Source organism: Saccostrea echinata, unplaced genomic scaffold, assembly GCF_033153115.1.
Source record: "Saccostrea echinata isolate AGI-Se365-2 ecotype Australia unplaced genomic scaffold, CSIRO_AGI_Sech_v1 ptg000001l, whole genome shotgun sequence".
Taxonomy (NCBI): Eukaryota; Metazoa; Mollusca; class Bivalvia; order Ostreida; family Ostreidae; genus Saccostrea; species Saccostrea echinata.
The window spans coordinates 16,900,761-16,919,283 of record NW_026889750.1 but is presented as its reverse complement, the minus strand read 5'-3'; the positions used below and the strand labels follow the sequence as shown (position 1 = coordinate 16,919,283).

General features: G+C 35.2%; 2 protein-coding genes across 3 annotated transcripts in view; both read left to right on the top strand.

Moving 5' to 3' along the window:
* Positions 1-10,762, top strand: part of LOC133186126 (large ribosomal subunit protein eL32-like) — a 256,634-nt gene extending 245,872 nt beyond the window's left edge. For both annotated transcript variants that reach the window (XM_061321409.1, XM_061321402.1), the window contains exons 2-4: positions 667-771; positions 7,931-8,083; positions 10,577-10,762. In XM_061321409.1, coding sequence (XP_061177393.1) covers positions 679-771; positions 7,931-8,083; positions 10,577-10,735 — 405 coding nt within the window. In that variant the 5' untranslated portion in view covers positions 667-678 and the 3' untranslated portion in view covers positions 10,736-10,762. The remainder of the gene's footprint in view (positions 1-666; positions 772-7,930; positions 8,084-10,576) is intronic.
* LOC133186115 (lipopolysaccharide-induced tumor necrosis factor-alpha factor homolog) overlaps positions 1-18,523 on the top strand; it is a 197,062-nt gene that overhangs the window by 152,682 nt on the left and 25,857 nt on the right. The window lies entirely within an intron of this gene.

Here is an 18,523-nt window from a genome sequence, read left to right as displayed (position 1 = left end):
AGACCAATACCATGCTTGTTTTTACACATATTCTGGTTCAAAATAGCTTGTTTTAGTTTTTGTGCATTTGAAAATTAATCACACAGTTCATTTTTGGTGGAAAAGGGAGGGATTTTGCAATTGGGAATGAGGCCTAAATTTGGTCCTACATGGGGCAGTGGAAAATCCCTGAAAAATTGAACAAATTTTTCGTTAACCCAGATTTTCATTTGTCTTGTTTAAATTTTTCATGGATGTTAAATCTCACAGTCTAGGTATGAATCAATCAGGGAAGGGCCATAGATTATAAGGATACTTGCAAATTGTATGCATTGGCAGCCTTTATAGTTTTAACAGCATTTTCAACCATGTAGTTTTCTGCCAGGGGACTGATGCAAAGTAAAACTTGTATGCTTTCTCTTAATTTTAATAGTATGTCTCAGACATACAATAAGGATCTGTAAGGGCTGTGATGCAAGGTCATTTGGTTGTAGAGAAAAACAGTCAAATGCATTGCATTGGACAAGGTGTCCCATTCATAGTATTGGTCCTTTGGTTTTATCCTAAGACCAAGTTGTGGCCATTTAATAAATTTCAAAGTATTTCTCTGTGAGCCAAAATTTCTTTGTATGGAGTTAAATAGATGTAAATTTACTGGTACGTGACATTGTATTAATTTTCTATTTCAGGTAGTCAAAAATGGCTATCCGACCCCTTGTAAAACAGACATGTGTCAAGAAGAGGACAAAGAAATTTATTAGGCATCAGTCTGATAGATACCTCAGAGTCAAGGTGTGTATATTTGCTCTCAGTGCTCAAGCTCTCTTTGGCTATAAACAAGTTTTTCCAAAGAAAAGATTAAAATTGGGAGGGTCTAAAGCAAAATTTTGAACGTAGTTTATCAACTTTCTTTTTCTTGTGCTTCAATTAGTTCTACTGGTCAAAGAACTTGTGATATTGCAATGTCAGTCTATGTGAAAGTTTTATGGACCACACAGGACATTCTATCCTGTGTACAGGGATCGGCATTAACGGTTGTCCGATTGCCCAGGACAAGTAAATTCTCAGTTCAGGCAAGTGAAATTTCAGATGTACTTGTCCGATCGGGCAAGTGAATTTTTCTTACAGAAATGTATATTTATAAATAATATATATTTATAAATAAAACAATAAATTGAACATTTGATTTCTGCCAGGCACTTGACTGACATTGATTTACGTTCCAAATATTCCTTGGTAGCGTTTCTAGATTATACCGTCCATTTAAAATTGGGTTCATTATTCTGTTTTCTCTCGTGGTAAATACACTCTACGTCTAACAGCTTTGTTAACTTCTTTCTAGGAAATTAGATTATTTATTCACTCACAGAATATAAGTAACACATTATATCCTGATCAAGATATGTATGTTTCGTAGCAACTATCTTCCTTCAATCTAATTAAAATTAGATGTTCCGAATCCACTACCGCTTCTCAAACATCTAACAACATCCCATTCGGGATCATGTCAGAGCGACCTTTCGATTATGAATAAACATGAATTTCTTGGCCAATCAGATTCGAGCTTCTGTGTACGATTCTAAAATTAGTTCCATGGCTACGTCTTAACATTATTGATGCTCAGTAGTCTGTCTTACGTTGAATTAAAGTAATTTTGGTATAAATTGAATGTTTAGTCCGCCAATCTGGCATTCCTACCTGAATAACGTAAACGAGAATGCACAAACTATACAAGATATCCCGCCATCACATTCCTTAGCCATGCCATATTCTGTTTACTACGAAACTCCTCGGGTGTTTAAGTTTGGCAGTGAAAAATGAAACGCATCCGAATTGTAAGCCAAGATTTCAGAGACAACGATTTCATTGGCTAATCGAAAGGTCGCTCTGAGGTGACCCCAAATGGGATGTTGTTAGATGTTTGAGAAGTGGTAGCGGATTCGGAACATCTAATTTTAATTAGATTGATCTTCCTATAGCTTTGCTTCAGAGTTATCTCTGAAAATAACGATTCACTAAAGGATCCTACTGAAAATAATTTTTAAAAATATGAATTTTATTAAAAGGAAACAGGGTTATTGCTGCATGGCAGTGTGTGTTAACAGTTTAAATTGATAAGGACAGTGGCACACATTTATGTATAAACGGGACATAGATTTTTATGACGTCGAGCTCTTGGAGCTCGAACGTCATCTAGCAAGCGCCCAGTTGAAATCGAGACCGGATGTACGCGACCGAATGTGTCAGTCGATGCATCCGCAATAGAAAATAGCAATAGCTATAAACCATATTTCTTTGAAAATGCTCAAAGTGAATAATAGCTTGAAAATAAAATTGCATCAATTATATCTGCAATTTATTCCATTGCAAAACAACGATATGATGTTTTATTCTCACACAAGAAAAATGTGATGGTTGTTGTGGATGAATTTCTACAGAAGGGTGTGTTGAATGACATGAAAAACATTTTGGAACGATAACCGTGTAACATAAACAACACAACAGGAGGTAAAATAATTACAAAATTACATAAACACGAATACTACAAGACTAAAAAAATTGAATTTCTAAATTTTAGCTTTACTTATACAAACTTCTAACCAACTCTATCCTAAAAACCGATCATATTGACCAGCATTACTGTATTTCTCCATTTCCTCCATTTCCCAGTACACCACGCCCGATCATACCTTGATCGTAATTGCAACAGAACAGAGTCTTGGTTGTAGTTTAGATGCAATCACTAATACAACGCTTTGACATTGGCAATTAGAAAAAATATTATATAAAATGAAATCCTTCATAGTTCTTCAATTGACTGAAAAGAATTTAGCATGTTTGACGGTGTCTGGTCAATTCGAACCCTGCTCCATTTGGACCATGACATAAGGCCCCAGACTGTAATTGTGATATTTTGTTTAAAACTATTTTTAGCTCACCTCGACGAAGTCGAGATGAGCTTATGCTATACCCCCGGCGTCGGCGTCGGCGTCGGCGTTAGCGTCGGCGTCCCAGGTTAAAGTTTTAGGAGCAAGTCCCATTCCCAAGTAACTATAAGCCCTACCTGGACCAAACTTGCATGGATGATGCATCTAGGGATGGACACTACCACACTTGCTTCGGATGCTGGATCTGACCTAGATTTTCCAGATGAGTGACCAGGTTAAAGTTTTAGGAGCAGGTCCATTCCCAAGTAACTATAAGCCCTACCTGGACCAAACTTGCATGGATGATGCATCTAGGGATGGACACTACCACACTTGCTTCGGATGCTGGATCTGACCTAGATTTTCCAGATGAGTGACCAGGTTAAAGTTTTAGGAGCAGGTCCATTCCCAAGTAACTATAAGCCCTACCTGGACCAAACTTGCATGGATGATGCATCTAGGGATGGACACTACCACACTTGCTTCGGATGCTGGATCTGACCTAGATTTTCCAGATGAGTGACCAGGTTAAAGTTTTAGGAGCAAGTCCATTCCCAAGTAACTATAAGCCCTACCTGGACCAGACTTGCATGGATGATGCATCTAGGGATGGACATGGCCACACTTACTTCGGATGCTGGATCTGAACTAGATTTTCCAGATGAGTGACCAGGTTAAAGTTTTAGGAGCAGGTCCATTCCCAAGTAACTATAAGCCCTACCTGGACCAAACTTGCATGGATGATGCATCTAGGGATGGACACTACCACACTTGCTTCGGATGCTGGATCTGACCTAGATTTTCCAGATGAGTGACCAGGTTAAAGTTTTAGGAGCAGTTTTATTCCCAAGTAACTATAAGCCCTACCCGGACCAAACTTGCATGGATGATGCATCCAGGGATGGACACTACCACACTTGCTTCGGATGCTGGATCTGACCTAGATTTTCCACATGTGAGACCAGGTTTAGATTTAGGAGTAGTCTCGTTTCCAAGTAACTATAAGCCCTACCTGGACCAAACTTTCATGGATGATGCATCTAGGGATGTACACTAACCAACCTGCTTCGAATGCTGGATCTGACCTAGATTTTCCACATGAGTGAATTTTAGCCATATTTTAACCAAATTAGCATGGATGATGTATCTAGGGATGGACACTTCCAGACTTGCCTTGGATTCTGAATCTGATGTACATTTTCCAGATGAGTGACCAGGGTAATTTTTTGGAGTAGCTATATAATATTATGGCCTGTTATGATTAAACTTGCATAGATGGTGCATCTAAGGATGAAAACTTCCAGACTTGCTTTGGATGTTGGAAGTGACCAAAATTTTCTTGATTACTAAACAGGTCAAAAGTTTTTTGAGCAGGTCTATAATTAAACCAAACTTGCATGGACATTGATCTTGGGATGTACCCTAACTAGAAAAAAAATATGATGTGAAATTTGCCTTACATGTAGATAACATTCGTCGAGGTGAGCTTCGTAATCTTTGATTACCTATGTTTTTTTATAATGCAGGGTTCGACACTAATGGTGGACTGGCGGCCCGAGTCCACCAAATAATTGGAAGGTCCACCAAATGTTCTGGACTAGGTGGACCGTCAGTCCACTAAAAATTTAAAGAACGTATTAAAAAAAAACCAATAAAATTCTGTTTCTCCTATATAAATCGACATCCGTAAATCAAACGATTAATTCATCCATACTTGTATTTTACAAGAAATAAATAGAAAACTTGTTGTTGGTAATCAGGGGGACCAAGCGACTATATATTTTTCACATGTAATACATGTATTGATGACTAAACAATAACATTGAGACGTAAGAACATTGAACACAGACCATGTAAAATTCGTGCCAAATTAGTCAGTCTGTCCTTTGTTTACTTAATGCACAGAAAGGTGTGAAAATTATACTGGGTAACAAGAAATCACATCACGCCTGAACGCACACTGATGGCCAGGTTTGGAGATAATTAGAATTGATTGACAGCTGCATTTACGCATTGTTTATTTTTCATAGATGTTCAAACAGGCATTATTTATATTTTACAAACACGTTATCTGCAGTTTCTGTTACATAATATCACATAAAAGAATCAAATGATCATAGTTTATGTGAATAAATAATAAAGAAATTATAAATACATATACTTTTGTCACTTTTGCACCATAGTAAAAAATTGTTCTAGCCAACAATACTGAGCATGAAAAATTCACTTGTTTATATGAATAACTAAGTTAATTACTGGGATTTTAAATTTTATCTACCGTTGGAAGTGAAATAAATGCAGGTTTTTAACATTGTAAATAAATGTCATTAAAATAAATTGTTTGAAGATGTAGATTGCGTTCTTTTTTTAAATATTGGAAATATGTGTAACAAATATTGCTGAAAAACTCCTAATTGATTTGTTTCTGTTGACTGGTTAAACTTATACTTTATTAGTCTGACTAGACTGGGTACATGAGTTAGTTTCAAGCCTTGTGTAATGAATTCATTCATTAATTCAAACATTTAATATGAAGGTCCACCAGAATTTGAGAAGGTCCACCAACAATTTTTGACAAGTAAAAAACAGGTAAAAAAAAGTTAGTGTCGAACCCTGTAATGTCTCCTGAGTCATTCACTTGACTTATTCCTATCTTCAAATTCAAAAAGATCTTTTAAAATTGTTTTTCTTGTTCGACGTCATTGAAGCCTTTCAGGCTTTTGATTTTTTCACCTTGCAAAGTTGACAGAACCCAGTGTATTTGGTCACATTTTTTTCTTATCATAACATTTACAGTATAGATAATATTCTTCCCTGATTTGGGGCAACCAAGTTTTGCTTTCGGACAAGTCAACATTTCAGATCACTTGCCCAAAGGGCAAGTGAATCTGAAAGTTAATGTCTATCCCAAAATAGTAAAGCTCAAAACTGGACACTGAGACATCAGACATTCCAGTCCGGTGTAAAAAAAAAAATGATGCATTGTAGGCACTGAACATGGGTCAGGTCTGATGGTCCAATGTCCTTCACATAGACTGCAATATCTATAATCTGTCAAATAGTCTCCATATGTGTAAACAGTTTTTTTCTCCATACCAATGAAATCTCTGTCATATTTTTATGCCCCGCCATGAATATGGCTGGGGCATATAGTGTTTGTCATGTCCATCTTCCATCCTTCTGTCCTTCCGTCTGTAATTCCGTCACAATTTGCGTTTAGCTCTGTTCAAAGCTCAGTTTGAAAGAAACTATCCAAGATATTTTTATCAAACTTCATATGCTGATAGATATTGATGAGAGCTATGCAACTGCATCAACATTTTTTGACCTTGACCTTTCCTTTGACCTTGACCTCACTTTTCTTAAATTAGTGTTTAGCTCAGTTTTAAAGATGCCATTCAAGATGGTGTAATCAAACTTCATATGTTGATACATATTGATGTAAGCTATTCAACTGCATCAACATTTTTGACCTTGACCTTTTCTTTTGACCTTGACCTCACTTTTCTTAAATTAGTATTTAGCTCAGTTTTAAAGATACCATTCAAGATAGTGTAATCAAACTTCATATGTTGATACATACTGATGTAAGCTATTCAACTGCATCAACATTTTTTTACCTTGACCTTTCTTTTGACCTTGACCCCACTTTTCTTAAATTAGTATTTAGCTCAGTTTTAATGAAACCATTTAAGATATTTTTAACAAACTTCATATGCTGATACATACTAATGAGAGCTATTCAACTGCATCAACATTTTTTACCTTGACCTTTACTTTGACCTTGACCTCACTTTTCTTAAATAAGTTTTTAGCTCAGTTTTAAAGATACCATTCAAGATAGTGTTATCAAACTTCATATGCTGATACATACTGATGAGAGCTATTCAACTGCATCAACATTTTTTGACCTTGACCTTTCCTTTGACCTGACCTCACTTTTCTTAAATTAGTGTCAAACTTCATATGCTGATACATACTTGTGAGAGCTATTCAACTGCATCAATATTTTTTGACATTGACCTTTCCTTTGACCTTGACCTCACTTTTCTTAAATTAGTGTTTAGCTCAGTTTTAAAGAAACTATTCATAATAGTTTTATCAAACTTCATATGCTTATACATACTAATGTAACCTTTTTAACTCCAGCAACAATTTTTGACCTTGACCTTTCCTTTGACCTTGATCTTGCTTTTCTTAAATTAGTATCAAACTTCATATGCTGATACATACTGATGTAAGCTATTCAACTGCATCAATATTTTTTGACCTTGACCTTTCCATTGACCTTGAACTCACTTTTCTCAATTTATGTTAAAATGTTGCATTACTAATATACCCTCGGCAGGGCATTCATGTCCTATGGACATATTTCTAGTTGTTTTCTGGCTCATGTTCTATGAGTACTTCAAGATACTGATTTGAGAAAATTGAAAGAATTGCAGATTAAATTTGAATTTCACTGGAGTTGAACAATCCAAGAACCAAACTGTTTGTGAGAGACTTTTAGGCTGAAAAAATTCCCATTCTGCAGATATCCATGTTGGGGTCTTGCAAAAAAAAAAATCTGTTCAAAGAACAATTACATGCCAAGAAAATGGTAATAAAACATTTTGGAGGTTCAAATATCATCTATATCACATAAAAAGAAGTCAATCTATGTATAGAAAAGAAATTAATAAGTAAAATTCTGGCATGTATTAGCATCACACCATCAAGAATACAAATTTTTGGAACTGATATTCCAAAGCCATATAGGGCTGTGAAAGGTAAATAAAGTATCAGGAAGAAGAATATATGGTTAATTAATGGATATCATGCTTAGTGTGGGGGAACATATAAAATACAAGAAATAATACCCAAAGCAAGCGACAATAAGTGGCACTGTAAATCAAAAGGTTTTTACAAATGTTGGATCTGCAACTCTCTGGTTTGTCTGTCTGAATTTTCTCAACCAGAGAGCTACAGTTCTGCAGCTAGTCCTTCAGTAAACTGAAGTCATTTGACTTTCTATTTGTTTTCAGCCAAACTGGAGGAAACCCAAGGGTATTGACAACAGGGTCCGCCGCAGGTTTAAGGGCCAATACAAGATGCCTAACATCGGTTATGGATCCAACAAAAAGACAAGACATGTCATGCCAGACGGATTCAAGAAATTCCTCATACATAATGTTAAGGTGTGAATATAAGAATACTTAATGATATAAACTATATCTAGTTCACCTGCATTTTATCACAGAGGAACACATTTAATTGTTATTTCTAATGCTTTAAATCAAACAAACTATTTAATGTTACTTTTTTTTTAGCTCACCTCAACAAAGTCGGGGGAGCTTATGTATTAATACCCTCAGTGTCAGCATCCCTGGTTAAAATTTTTGGAGCAGATTTCTTTCAAGTACTTCTATGCCCTTTAATTGATCAGTGATGCATGGATGAAGCATATAGAATGTTTCACTTTACCTTTCCGGGGTCTCAGATGCTGCATTTTCAGCATGGTTTCCATAAAAAAATGACCATTTTAATGTTTTTGGAGCAAGTTAAAAATTTTGGAGAACAAGGATTTATCTAGATGTTTTTTATTTGACCCTTTTCATGTAAAGGGGAAAAAGTGAAAATGATTGCTTGACATAAGCACTGGAGGTGTGACTATACGATGGGTTTCCTGGGTCATGCCCCCTAGGAAATTTTCAGATAAATGTAGCAAAAGTCTGCATTCTGAAAGCTAATCTGGGGTCATTTCTAGAACTATTATAAATAAATGTATTTTAAAATTTAAGTTTGTTTAATCATGGAAAAATTCCATAACTAAAAGGGGAATTTTGACATTTTTTCCAGAGGGGAAAGGTACCTTTTAACGTAGTTTAAACATCATTGATTAATCCCCGGAGCAGGTCTCAATCCCATGTAATTATAAGCCCTATGTTGACAAAACTTGCATGGATGATACCTCTAGGAAGGCACACTACCAACTAGCTCAAAAGGCTGGGTTTGACTTACATTTTCCAGATGAGTGACCAGGATCAAGTTTTTGGAGTGGGTTTATTCCAGGTTCAATTTTAAGCCTTATCTAGACCAAACTTGCATGGATGATACAACTATGGATTCACACTACCAGACTTGCTTTGGATGTGGAATGTAACCTACATTTTCTGAATGAGTGACCAGGTTAAAGTTTTTGGGCAGGTTTTAGTTATAGAGCAGGTTTTAGTTATAGAGCAGGTCCATTACAAAGTTATTTTAAGCCCTACCTCAACAAACTTACATGGATGTTTCATCTAGGGAGAAAGCTATCAGGCTTACTTCGGATTCTGGGTCTGACCTACATCTTCTGGATAAGTAACCAAATAAAATTTTTGGGAGCAGGTTCATTTCCAGGTTACTATAAGCCCTATTCTGACTAGTGTTGTCAACGAGTACCCGGTTAACCGGTTAATCGTCGAACGATGCAAGTATCGGTTCGTAAAACTGCTACACAGTTACTCGGATAAGGTAATTCAGTAGAAATAATGTATTTTTGTCTATAATGTCCCCATTTTATTTACCTTTATTTAACGTAAGTCTCGACCTAGCATTTTACAAATGCAATCGATTTGTTTTAATTAGTATTTCACAGTTTATCTAATTGATGGCTTTGATTGCCAATGGGTATACAAGTTTTGAAGGCTTGATTCAATTATAATTACCTCACATAAACCACAAACCTCTGCTAGTCCGCAGTACAAGATTAAAGAAGATGCCGTCACATGCATTGAAATATTTTTAAAAGAATAGCTGAATTTAAATCTGTGAAGTGTTAATTATAAGAAAAGGAATTGACATACGCGGATGGGACAACTTATATTCTTAACCACCTCAGACTGAAGTTAAACTGTGAATTCAGCGATATATAAAGCGCAAAACAGTCAACGATTAAGGGGTGTTCGAGAACAAATTTATTTAGAAGATTGTGTGTTTGTAATTACATGAATTATAAATAAAGTTTATATGCAGTTCATATGTGTTTTGTGTGTACCGATGTTCAAATGATAAGATAAATATAGAAATTGTAACGATATTACATACAAAATATATTACAGCTGAGTATATACTGCGAACAAGATTGTTTTGATGTCAAAAGAAAAACCATCCGAGTAACCGGTTACTCGATCGGAAAACTAAGCGAGTAACCGGTTACTAAAAATCGTCCGATTTGACAACACTAATTCTGACCAAACTCACATGGATGATGCATCTAGGGATGCACACTACCAGACCTGGTTTGCTTGCAGTTTTCCATTCTTAAATAACAAATTCCTACTTCGAGTCCTAGACCAAACTTTTTGTTTAATGTGGGACCCTGCTTTAAACTTAAGAGATAAAATTCGTTGATATGAGCTATGTAATCTTTGATTACCTATGTTTTATTCTTGATTTGCCAATGGAGAGTCCGGTCCTGGATAATTAGTATTTGCTATCAAGCATTTCTTTTTCATAAAAATGGCATAGTGAGCTACTGGTTTGTGGCAATAGATATATTTGAGTTTAAATTGCACATGAATCTTACAGATATTTCTCACAAAGGTTGTTTTAAGGTAAATTATATTAGGCTGAGAGTTAAAAATTTAACCAGAAGAAAAATCTCAAGTAATATTAAACCAAAAATTAAATGTCATGTATTTAATTTTCAGGAACTTGAGGTACTTCTGATGCAGAACAGAACATTTGCTGCAGAAATTGCACACAATGTTTCCAGCAAGAAAAGGAAAGACATTGTGGAACGTGCCCAGCAGCTTTCCATAAAGTTAACTAATCCTAATGCCCGTTTACGCTCTGAAGATGATGAATAGGCATGAAATAAAGGGGAAAAGCAAAAATTGTGTTTGTTTTCTGTTTTGTTTGTTTCTAGCTTAAGCTTTCTAAAACCTTACAGAATGTTTTTATAGAGATGCCTGTGCTGTAGGAAGACTTCCCTCCAAAGTGGGACTTTCCTTCTAAGTGAGACTTCTCTTCATAAAATGTATGGCTGGACCAGGAATTGAACCAAGGACACCTATTCAGGTGCTCTACCAACTAAGGCCATTCCAATTTTTTTCTCTGTTTAGCATCCACCCATCTTTCAAAAACCTACCTACCTATTTGCAAAAAACACACAAACCAAAAAATAAAACAAAGACTTTGTAGTCGTAAAAATGACATCATTTAAAAGATTTGATTTGATAAATCTTTTTTCCTCGTTGAAAGATCTATTCTTCAACAAAACCGAGGTATTAAATGCTTAAAATATTCTTGATATGGCATATTGTAGACAAATATTTATAGAAATTGACAGAATTCAAAGATTTTGACCAGAATAACCAATTTCAGGACTCCTGATTGTTTGTTTTTTCTGATATGGGGTGTCAAAAACCCAAAGCGCACGCAGACGCTAAACATAGAATAAACTTGGAATAACCTAAGCTACCCAGGCCGAAAACCATTACCTTCCTCCCTCCTTAAAAAGTGTTTGCCCTCAAAGACACAACCCAAGTTAATGCCCCCAGCAGAACTTTAACCTGCAAGTCCAAGGGTGGTCAACAGCAGCAAATTAACAGGAAAGGAGAAAATGTATGGCTGGACTGGGAATCGAAACCGGAACTCCTGCATCACTAGTTTGGCAATGTACTGACTGAGCTATCTAAGCCAATTTCCAAGACCTAAACCAATATAAAAATGAACACTTTTTCATGACTTAAGTTAATTCTGCAGGATCTCTGATCATTTGAACTATAAACTGTCCTGACCCCCTATTGGAACTTGGGGATGAGTCCCGAAAACTTATTCATTTACATTAATTATTGCACAATAATTGTTCTTTTTGACACATGTTCAAGTGAAGTTGACTACATTTTCAACAGTGTTCAAGAATATCAGAAATGTGGCAAAATTTGAGTTTTTCTTTCCCTTCATGAGGAGTGTTGATAAAGCTAAATGCAAGTTTAAGGAAAGTGAGATCAAGATCAAAGGGAAGGTCAACAAATTTTGATGCAGTTCAATAGCACTCACTAAATTAGGGTTGGAAAAAAATGTTTTTTAAAAGTTAAGCTAAACACAAATTTTTGAAAAATAAGGTCAAGGTCAAGTATGTTGATGCAATTGAATACCTTTAATTTCCGTTGCAACTTGGCTAAACACAAATTTAAAAAAAGTTAGGTCAGAGGAAAGGTCAAGACCATATAATGTTGCTCTCTCCACCATGTAGCATATAAGGTTTGATTAAAATATCTTGTATAGTTTCTTTAAATCTGAGCTAAACACAAATTTAAGTAAAGTGAGGTCAAGATCAAATGAAAGGTCAAGGTTAAAATTGTTGATGCAGTTGTTACTTTCCAGTCTCTGATTTCTCTAAATATGTGATATTCATGAAAGTTGTGCTAAAAATATCAATAACCATACTTATTGATGTTTTTTTAGGAGGAGTACGATTACAAGTAGAGAAAAGCTTTTCAATCATCAATATGTTTCAGCATATGAAGTTTGATAAAAATATCTTGAATTGTTTCTTTAAAACTGCTAAACACAAATTTTTGATGTGAGGTCAAGGTTAAAAATATTAATGCAGTTGAATACCTCTCGTCAATATGTTTCAGTATGTGAAGTTTGATAAAAATATTTTTATTAGTTTTTGAAAACAGCTAAACACAAATTTCTGAGTGAAGTCAAAGTCAACAAATTTTGATGCAGTTGAAAAGCTGTCTTCAATATGTATCAGCATATAAAGTTTGATAAAAATATCTTTGATAGTTTTCTTTAAAACTGAGCTGAACATGATCGGGGTTTTTCTACTGCCCCATGTAGGGCCGAATTTAGGCCCCATTCCCAATTAACCCTTTTCCCCCAAAAATGAATTGTGTATTACGGTCAGAGTTGAAAATCAATGGAATGACTAAAGGGAAGCCTTATTCTGTTGATGACTGACAATTTGTATATTAGTCTTTTTTCTGATTGAAATTTCTGAATAATTAAATAAAAGTTCAAATTTATATTCATCATTTATGTTTATTTCTTGAAAATTGTCTTTGTATATAATATCCCATGTACTAAGTAGTAATAAAATGTTGTTAAATTCCCAATTCCAAGGGTGCAAGCCCCATTCCCAAAATGTAGTGGAAAATCCCTTATGATGGAAGGTTAGATGAGAGGAAGGAAAATTGACATGTTCATGGCAGGGCATAAAAATTGTCTCAAGAACCACTGGACCAGAAAATATGAAACCTATGTGTAACCTTCCTTATATAGACTCTAAATTCTTCAAATCATGGTCTCTGCGGGTAGGCTGGGGCCACAACAGGGGATCAAAATTTTACATGGGCATATGTATATATAAGAAACAAGATGTGTTTGTGAAACACTGATGCCCCCTTATGGCAACTTATAGCAAAGGTTCAACTTTCTCAAATGCAAATCAAATATGTTGGTGCCCAAAGAAAGGCCTTGTCTTGAGGAATATACCTGTGAAATATGAATGCCCTAGCCCCAACCATTGAATAGATATGGAGAAAGTTAAAGTTTTTCAAAAGTGAGTCAAACATCAAGGTCAAATGGTCAAAATTAATGGTGCCCAAGGAAAGGCCTCACAAGAAATACACATGTGAAATATGAAAGCATAGCACAAATCATTCAAAAGTTATGGCCAAGGTTAAGTTTTCAAAAGTAGGTCAAGGTCAAGGTCAATTTACAATTGTTGGTATCCAAAGGAAGGTCTTGTCACAAGGAATGGGCATGTTAAATATAAAAGCCCTAGCACCAACTGTTCAAAAGTTATGGCCAAGGTTAAACTTTTCTGAAAGTAGGTCAAAGGGTCAAAGTTGTTGGTATGCAAAGGAAGATCTTGTCACAAGGATTACGTAATAAAGTATGAAAGCCCTAGCACCAACCATTCAAAAGTTATGGCCAAGTTTTCCAAAAGTAGGTCAAACTCCAAGGTCAAGGTCAAAGGATCAAAATTGTTGGTATCCAAAGGAAGGTCTTGTCACAAGGATTACATATGTATGAAAGCGCTAGCACCAACCGTTCAAAAGTTATGGCCAAGGTTAAAGTTAAGTAAAATTTTGCAAAACTGGGTCAAACTCTGAGGTAAAGATCAAATATGATGATGCACAAAGAAAGGCCTTGTCACAAGGAATACACTTGTGAAATATGAAAGCAATAGCTTCAACCAATCAAAAGTTATGGGCAATGTTAAAGTTTTTGCAGACAAATAGACAGACAGACGGACGGACAGGGTAAAAACTATATACCCCAGAATCTTCAATATTGGGGCATAAAAATACAGGGAAAAAAATTATTCTCCATAACAGCAAGGCTATGTTGGTCATAATATTGAAGCATCCCCAATTGTTTTGTGGGTTCGAGACCCTGATATATAGAGGGTAGGCCACAAGATAGAGTCAATTTTTCATGGAAATAAATTGGGGGAAACTTAAAGGGGGTATCTAGGAATCTCCTTGTCTGTCTAGTTGTCTGTCATCTGTGCAATCATGTTTGGGCTGTAACTTTGTAAAGGAGAATAACTGGAAGCTCATGATTGGTACAAAGATTGTTGTCATGACCTTGATCCAAAGTCATTCCGGCAAGTTCAAGGTCAATGTTAGAAAAAGTATAAAAGTTTTGTCTGATCTACAACTTCTTTATGGAGAAACATTGGAAGTGAATATATCAAACAAAGATTGTTTTTAATTATGACCTGAAGGTGTGTCATGATCTTAACTAAGGTCATTTGATCAAGTTGAAGGTCATATATAGAAAACTTTTTAATTCCTGTCCTACCCGTATCTTGTACATTGTAATGGAGAATAGTAGAGGCTCATACTTATCACAACCATTGCATATGACCTGAGTGTATGTGCTGATCATGACCCAAGGTTATTCCAGCAAGTTCAAGGTCACCAGCAAAAAAGTGTTTGATCCGTGTCCTGTCTGTAACTCTCAAATGGAGGCTAATTGGAAGTTGATACTTGATACAAAGATTGCTTATGACTTGAAGGTGTATCAGGATTTAACCCAAGATCATTTTTAAGGTCATTGGTAGAAAAAATTGTTAAATTCCTGTCTGGTTTATAACTTTCTAATGGATAAAAATTGGAAGTTCATACTTCATAAAAATATTACCTTTGTTTTGAAGGTGTCTTACCTTGACCCAAGCTCATTCTGGTAAGTTCAAGGTCACTGACAGAAAAGTTTTTAAAAAAAAAAAAATTTTGGATGATGAAACTTCAAGTAAAAAATATTTGTGAACTAAAAGTATATCATAACCTTGACCCATGGTCATTGTGGCAAGTTCACAATCACTGGCAGAACAGGTGTAAATTCATTCAGGTCCATAATTTTCTAAGTGAAAAAAATGGTAGTTCATATTTTACACAAATATTACCTATGTCTTGAAGGTGTGACATGATCTTGACATTCTGGCAAGATCAAGGTCACTGGCATAAAAAGTTTAAAAGTTTTTTTGCCAAGTTGAAACTTCAAGCAAAAATTAATTGTGAGCTGAAAGTATGTCATAACCTTGACACAGGGTCATTTTGGCAAGTTCAAGGTTATATTTACAAAATTGCTAATGAGCAATTGAACAAATTTGCAAGTTGGGTTATTATCTTGTGAGCTCACTCACAATCCTCTAGTTGGATATGAAACTTGTAACACTCATGAGACAGGATTTTTTTTTTTTTTTTTACAATTTCACTTATATTTTGCACTCATGAATAGTCCCATTCTCAAAATAAATTCCACCTTTCACGGTAGCTCAGTCGGTAGAGTGCTCGCTCCATGATCGGGAGGTCGTGAGTTCGAATCTTGGCCGTGACAGACCTAAGTCGATAAAAAATGGGTAGCAACTGTTCCTTTGCCATGCACTCGGCACTTTGAAGTGAAAGTTGCGGGTCTTTCGGATGAGACCTTAAAAACCGAGGCCCCGTGTCACGGCAGGCGTTGGCACGATAAAGATCCCTCACTGCTCAATGGCCCTGAGTGCCGAGTAAAGGTCAAAATTTGAAGCCCTTCACCGGTATATGGTGACATCTCTATATGAGTGAAAAATTCTCGAATGGGATGTAAAACAACATACAATCAATCAATCAAAGTAAATTCCATACTTAACTACAAAACATTGAATATCCTCTGTTTTTGCACACTTGCAGATCAGACTAATTTTTAATATTGTTCATAACATTTTTCATGGCAGATTTAGATGGAGGAAACCTAAGTACCACCAACCAACCTTGCTCCATCACTGATGGATTGTGTAGATATTTCAGAGAAGGGATTGGTAAATCAGTGAGGGGGTATCCTCCTCTTCCTAATTCTAATATCCCCTGCAAATGAAGTTTGAGGTGTGTTATAGGAATCATTTTGTCTGTCTGTCTATACATAACTTTGTAATGGAGAAACATGGGAAGCTCACAGTTCACACAAAGGTTGCTTACGACCTGTGTTGTAACCTTGACCAAAGGTCATTCTGGCAAGTCAAGGTCTGGCAGAAAAAGTGTAAACATTGTGCCGGGTCCATAACTTTCTAGAGGAACATTAAAAGTTCATACTCATACAAAAATTGCTTAAGAATTAAGGGTGTTTCTTGAACTTGACTGACCCAAGGACTCTTCGTCAAGTTTAAGATCACTTTGAGAAAACTGCAGAATTCCTGTTTTGACCATATCTTATAATAAAGAAACACTTGAGACAAAGATTGCTTTAACCTGAGAATGTGTAATGACCTTGACCTTAAGTTATTTGGACAAGTTCAAGGTCATTGACATAAAAAGTGTCCCTTTTGTGTGGTCCATAATTCCTTCATAGAGAAACATTGGTAGCTCATACTTGATTAAAAAAATCCTTACATTTCTTGCATTTCATCAAGTTCAAGGTCACTTGTAGAATAAAGTACTTGCAAACTCAAGCAAGGGGTAAAATTTTGTGAGCTCTACATTACCTCTAGTTTACAATTAATAAATGTTTTAGTCCCCCCCCCCCCCTCCCCACTTCCAAGAATTATTTCCTTTTTCAATTTGGCTACTTAAAATAATGCCATATTCATATTCACCAAATCAGACATTTTATGTTCGTAGCTGTACAAAGTGATGCATGCATAACAGTACATGTATTGTAAATTACTCCAAATTGTGATCATCACTTTCCCCACTGTATATGGTTCAGTTTCACAACAGTAAGTAGATCTATAAATAATTAATATATTTAAATTTTTATTGCACAGAAATAATTCAGGAATGTCAACACACAAAAGAATAATTTTCTCACAAACTTAAAAATCTCCTCATACCCAAAGTCTTTATAAAAACTGCTAAATAGAAAAAAAAACTGTACTAGAATTTAGTCATTAGAAATACCAATTAAGTTTAGCACATAACATTTTTTTTTATTAGAAAAAATCATAAATAAACATCTTAGCATAACTATTATATTGTACATAAACCATGAAAAGATATCAGTATATTTAAACATAACATAATGTTGTCCCAGGTTCTAAGTAAACTAGTTGGAAAGAGTAATAGGAATTCATAATAATTCACCTGGGCATCTCTAACTACTCAAGGTTAAGAACAGTTTAAATGGGGGGGGGGGGGGGGGAATTATGGAACAAGGAAGTTATGTTTTCGGTAAATTTAGGATAGCATTGAAAAATACAATTATTTAATTCATATGCTGCTCAAAAATATTTGAGGTTTAATGCCATTAGCAGGACAGATATGAAGATAATTTTTAAACGACTTTTGTTGAAAAAGATTTGTATAGTGCTGGATTGTTTCAAGCGTATGATCTTCAACACTTGTTACCTTCCAATGCTGTGCTAGAGACAACATTTTGAACATGACATTTATTAGCAGAAGCATGTTTGATATTTTATCCTAAAGTTTTGAGATTATTGAAAAGACATACAGGAATTACATTAATGGAATTTTTTCAAGGAAGGAAATGGTCATGGGTCATGGAAAAACAGAATATGTAATTTGAAAATACTTTGTCAATGTTTGTAAAAGTGAACTACTAGAAAGCTCCTGTTTGAAAACATTTATAAAGCATTTACAGCTGTATCTTAATTAACTAAATGATTATGTTTACATGTAAAATGTGTGTTGTTTAAGAATATTCATAATTACAGGGTATTACAAATTGGATTTTTTAGAGAGATGGGATATAAATAATAAACACTAATTTTGCATTAAAAATACATAAACAATTCCCTGTGAAAAACAATTGGATGCCTATTGCTAGACCATTTTAAAAAAAGTTTAAAAAGTACTGGTAATATTTAAATCAGTCTCTGTGGTTTATCTTCCTTAGCTTAATTGTAATAATCTGCAAACCACAAGAATAGTTACCCAAAAGGAAGGATAGCTCCACCCAATTACTGGTCAGTGAAGCCACTGACCAATAGACATACATATATCATTTTAGTTTCAGTCTAGAACTTTACCATATCAACTCTCTCAAAGCACTGAAAAAATCCCTACAGATATTTAAGCTCAACTAAGAAGGGACTCTGTCCAGACAATACTTCGTTTTACTTTTGTGTCACATCCAAGCTTTTCATATCTTTCTGTTACAAACATAGATATAAACCAGATGTGCTTGATAAATATTTC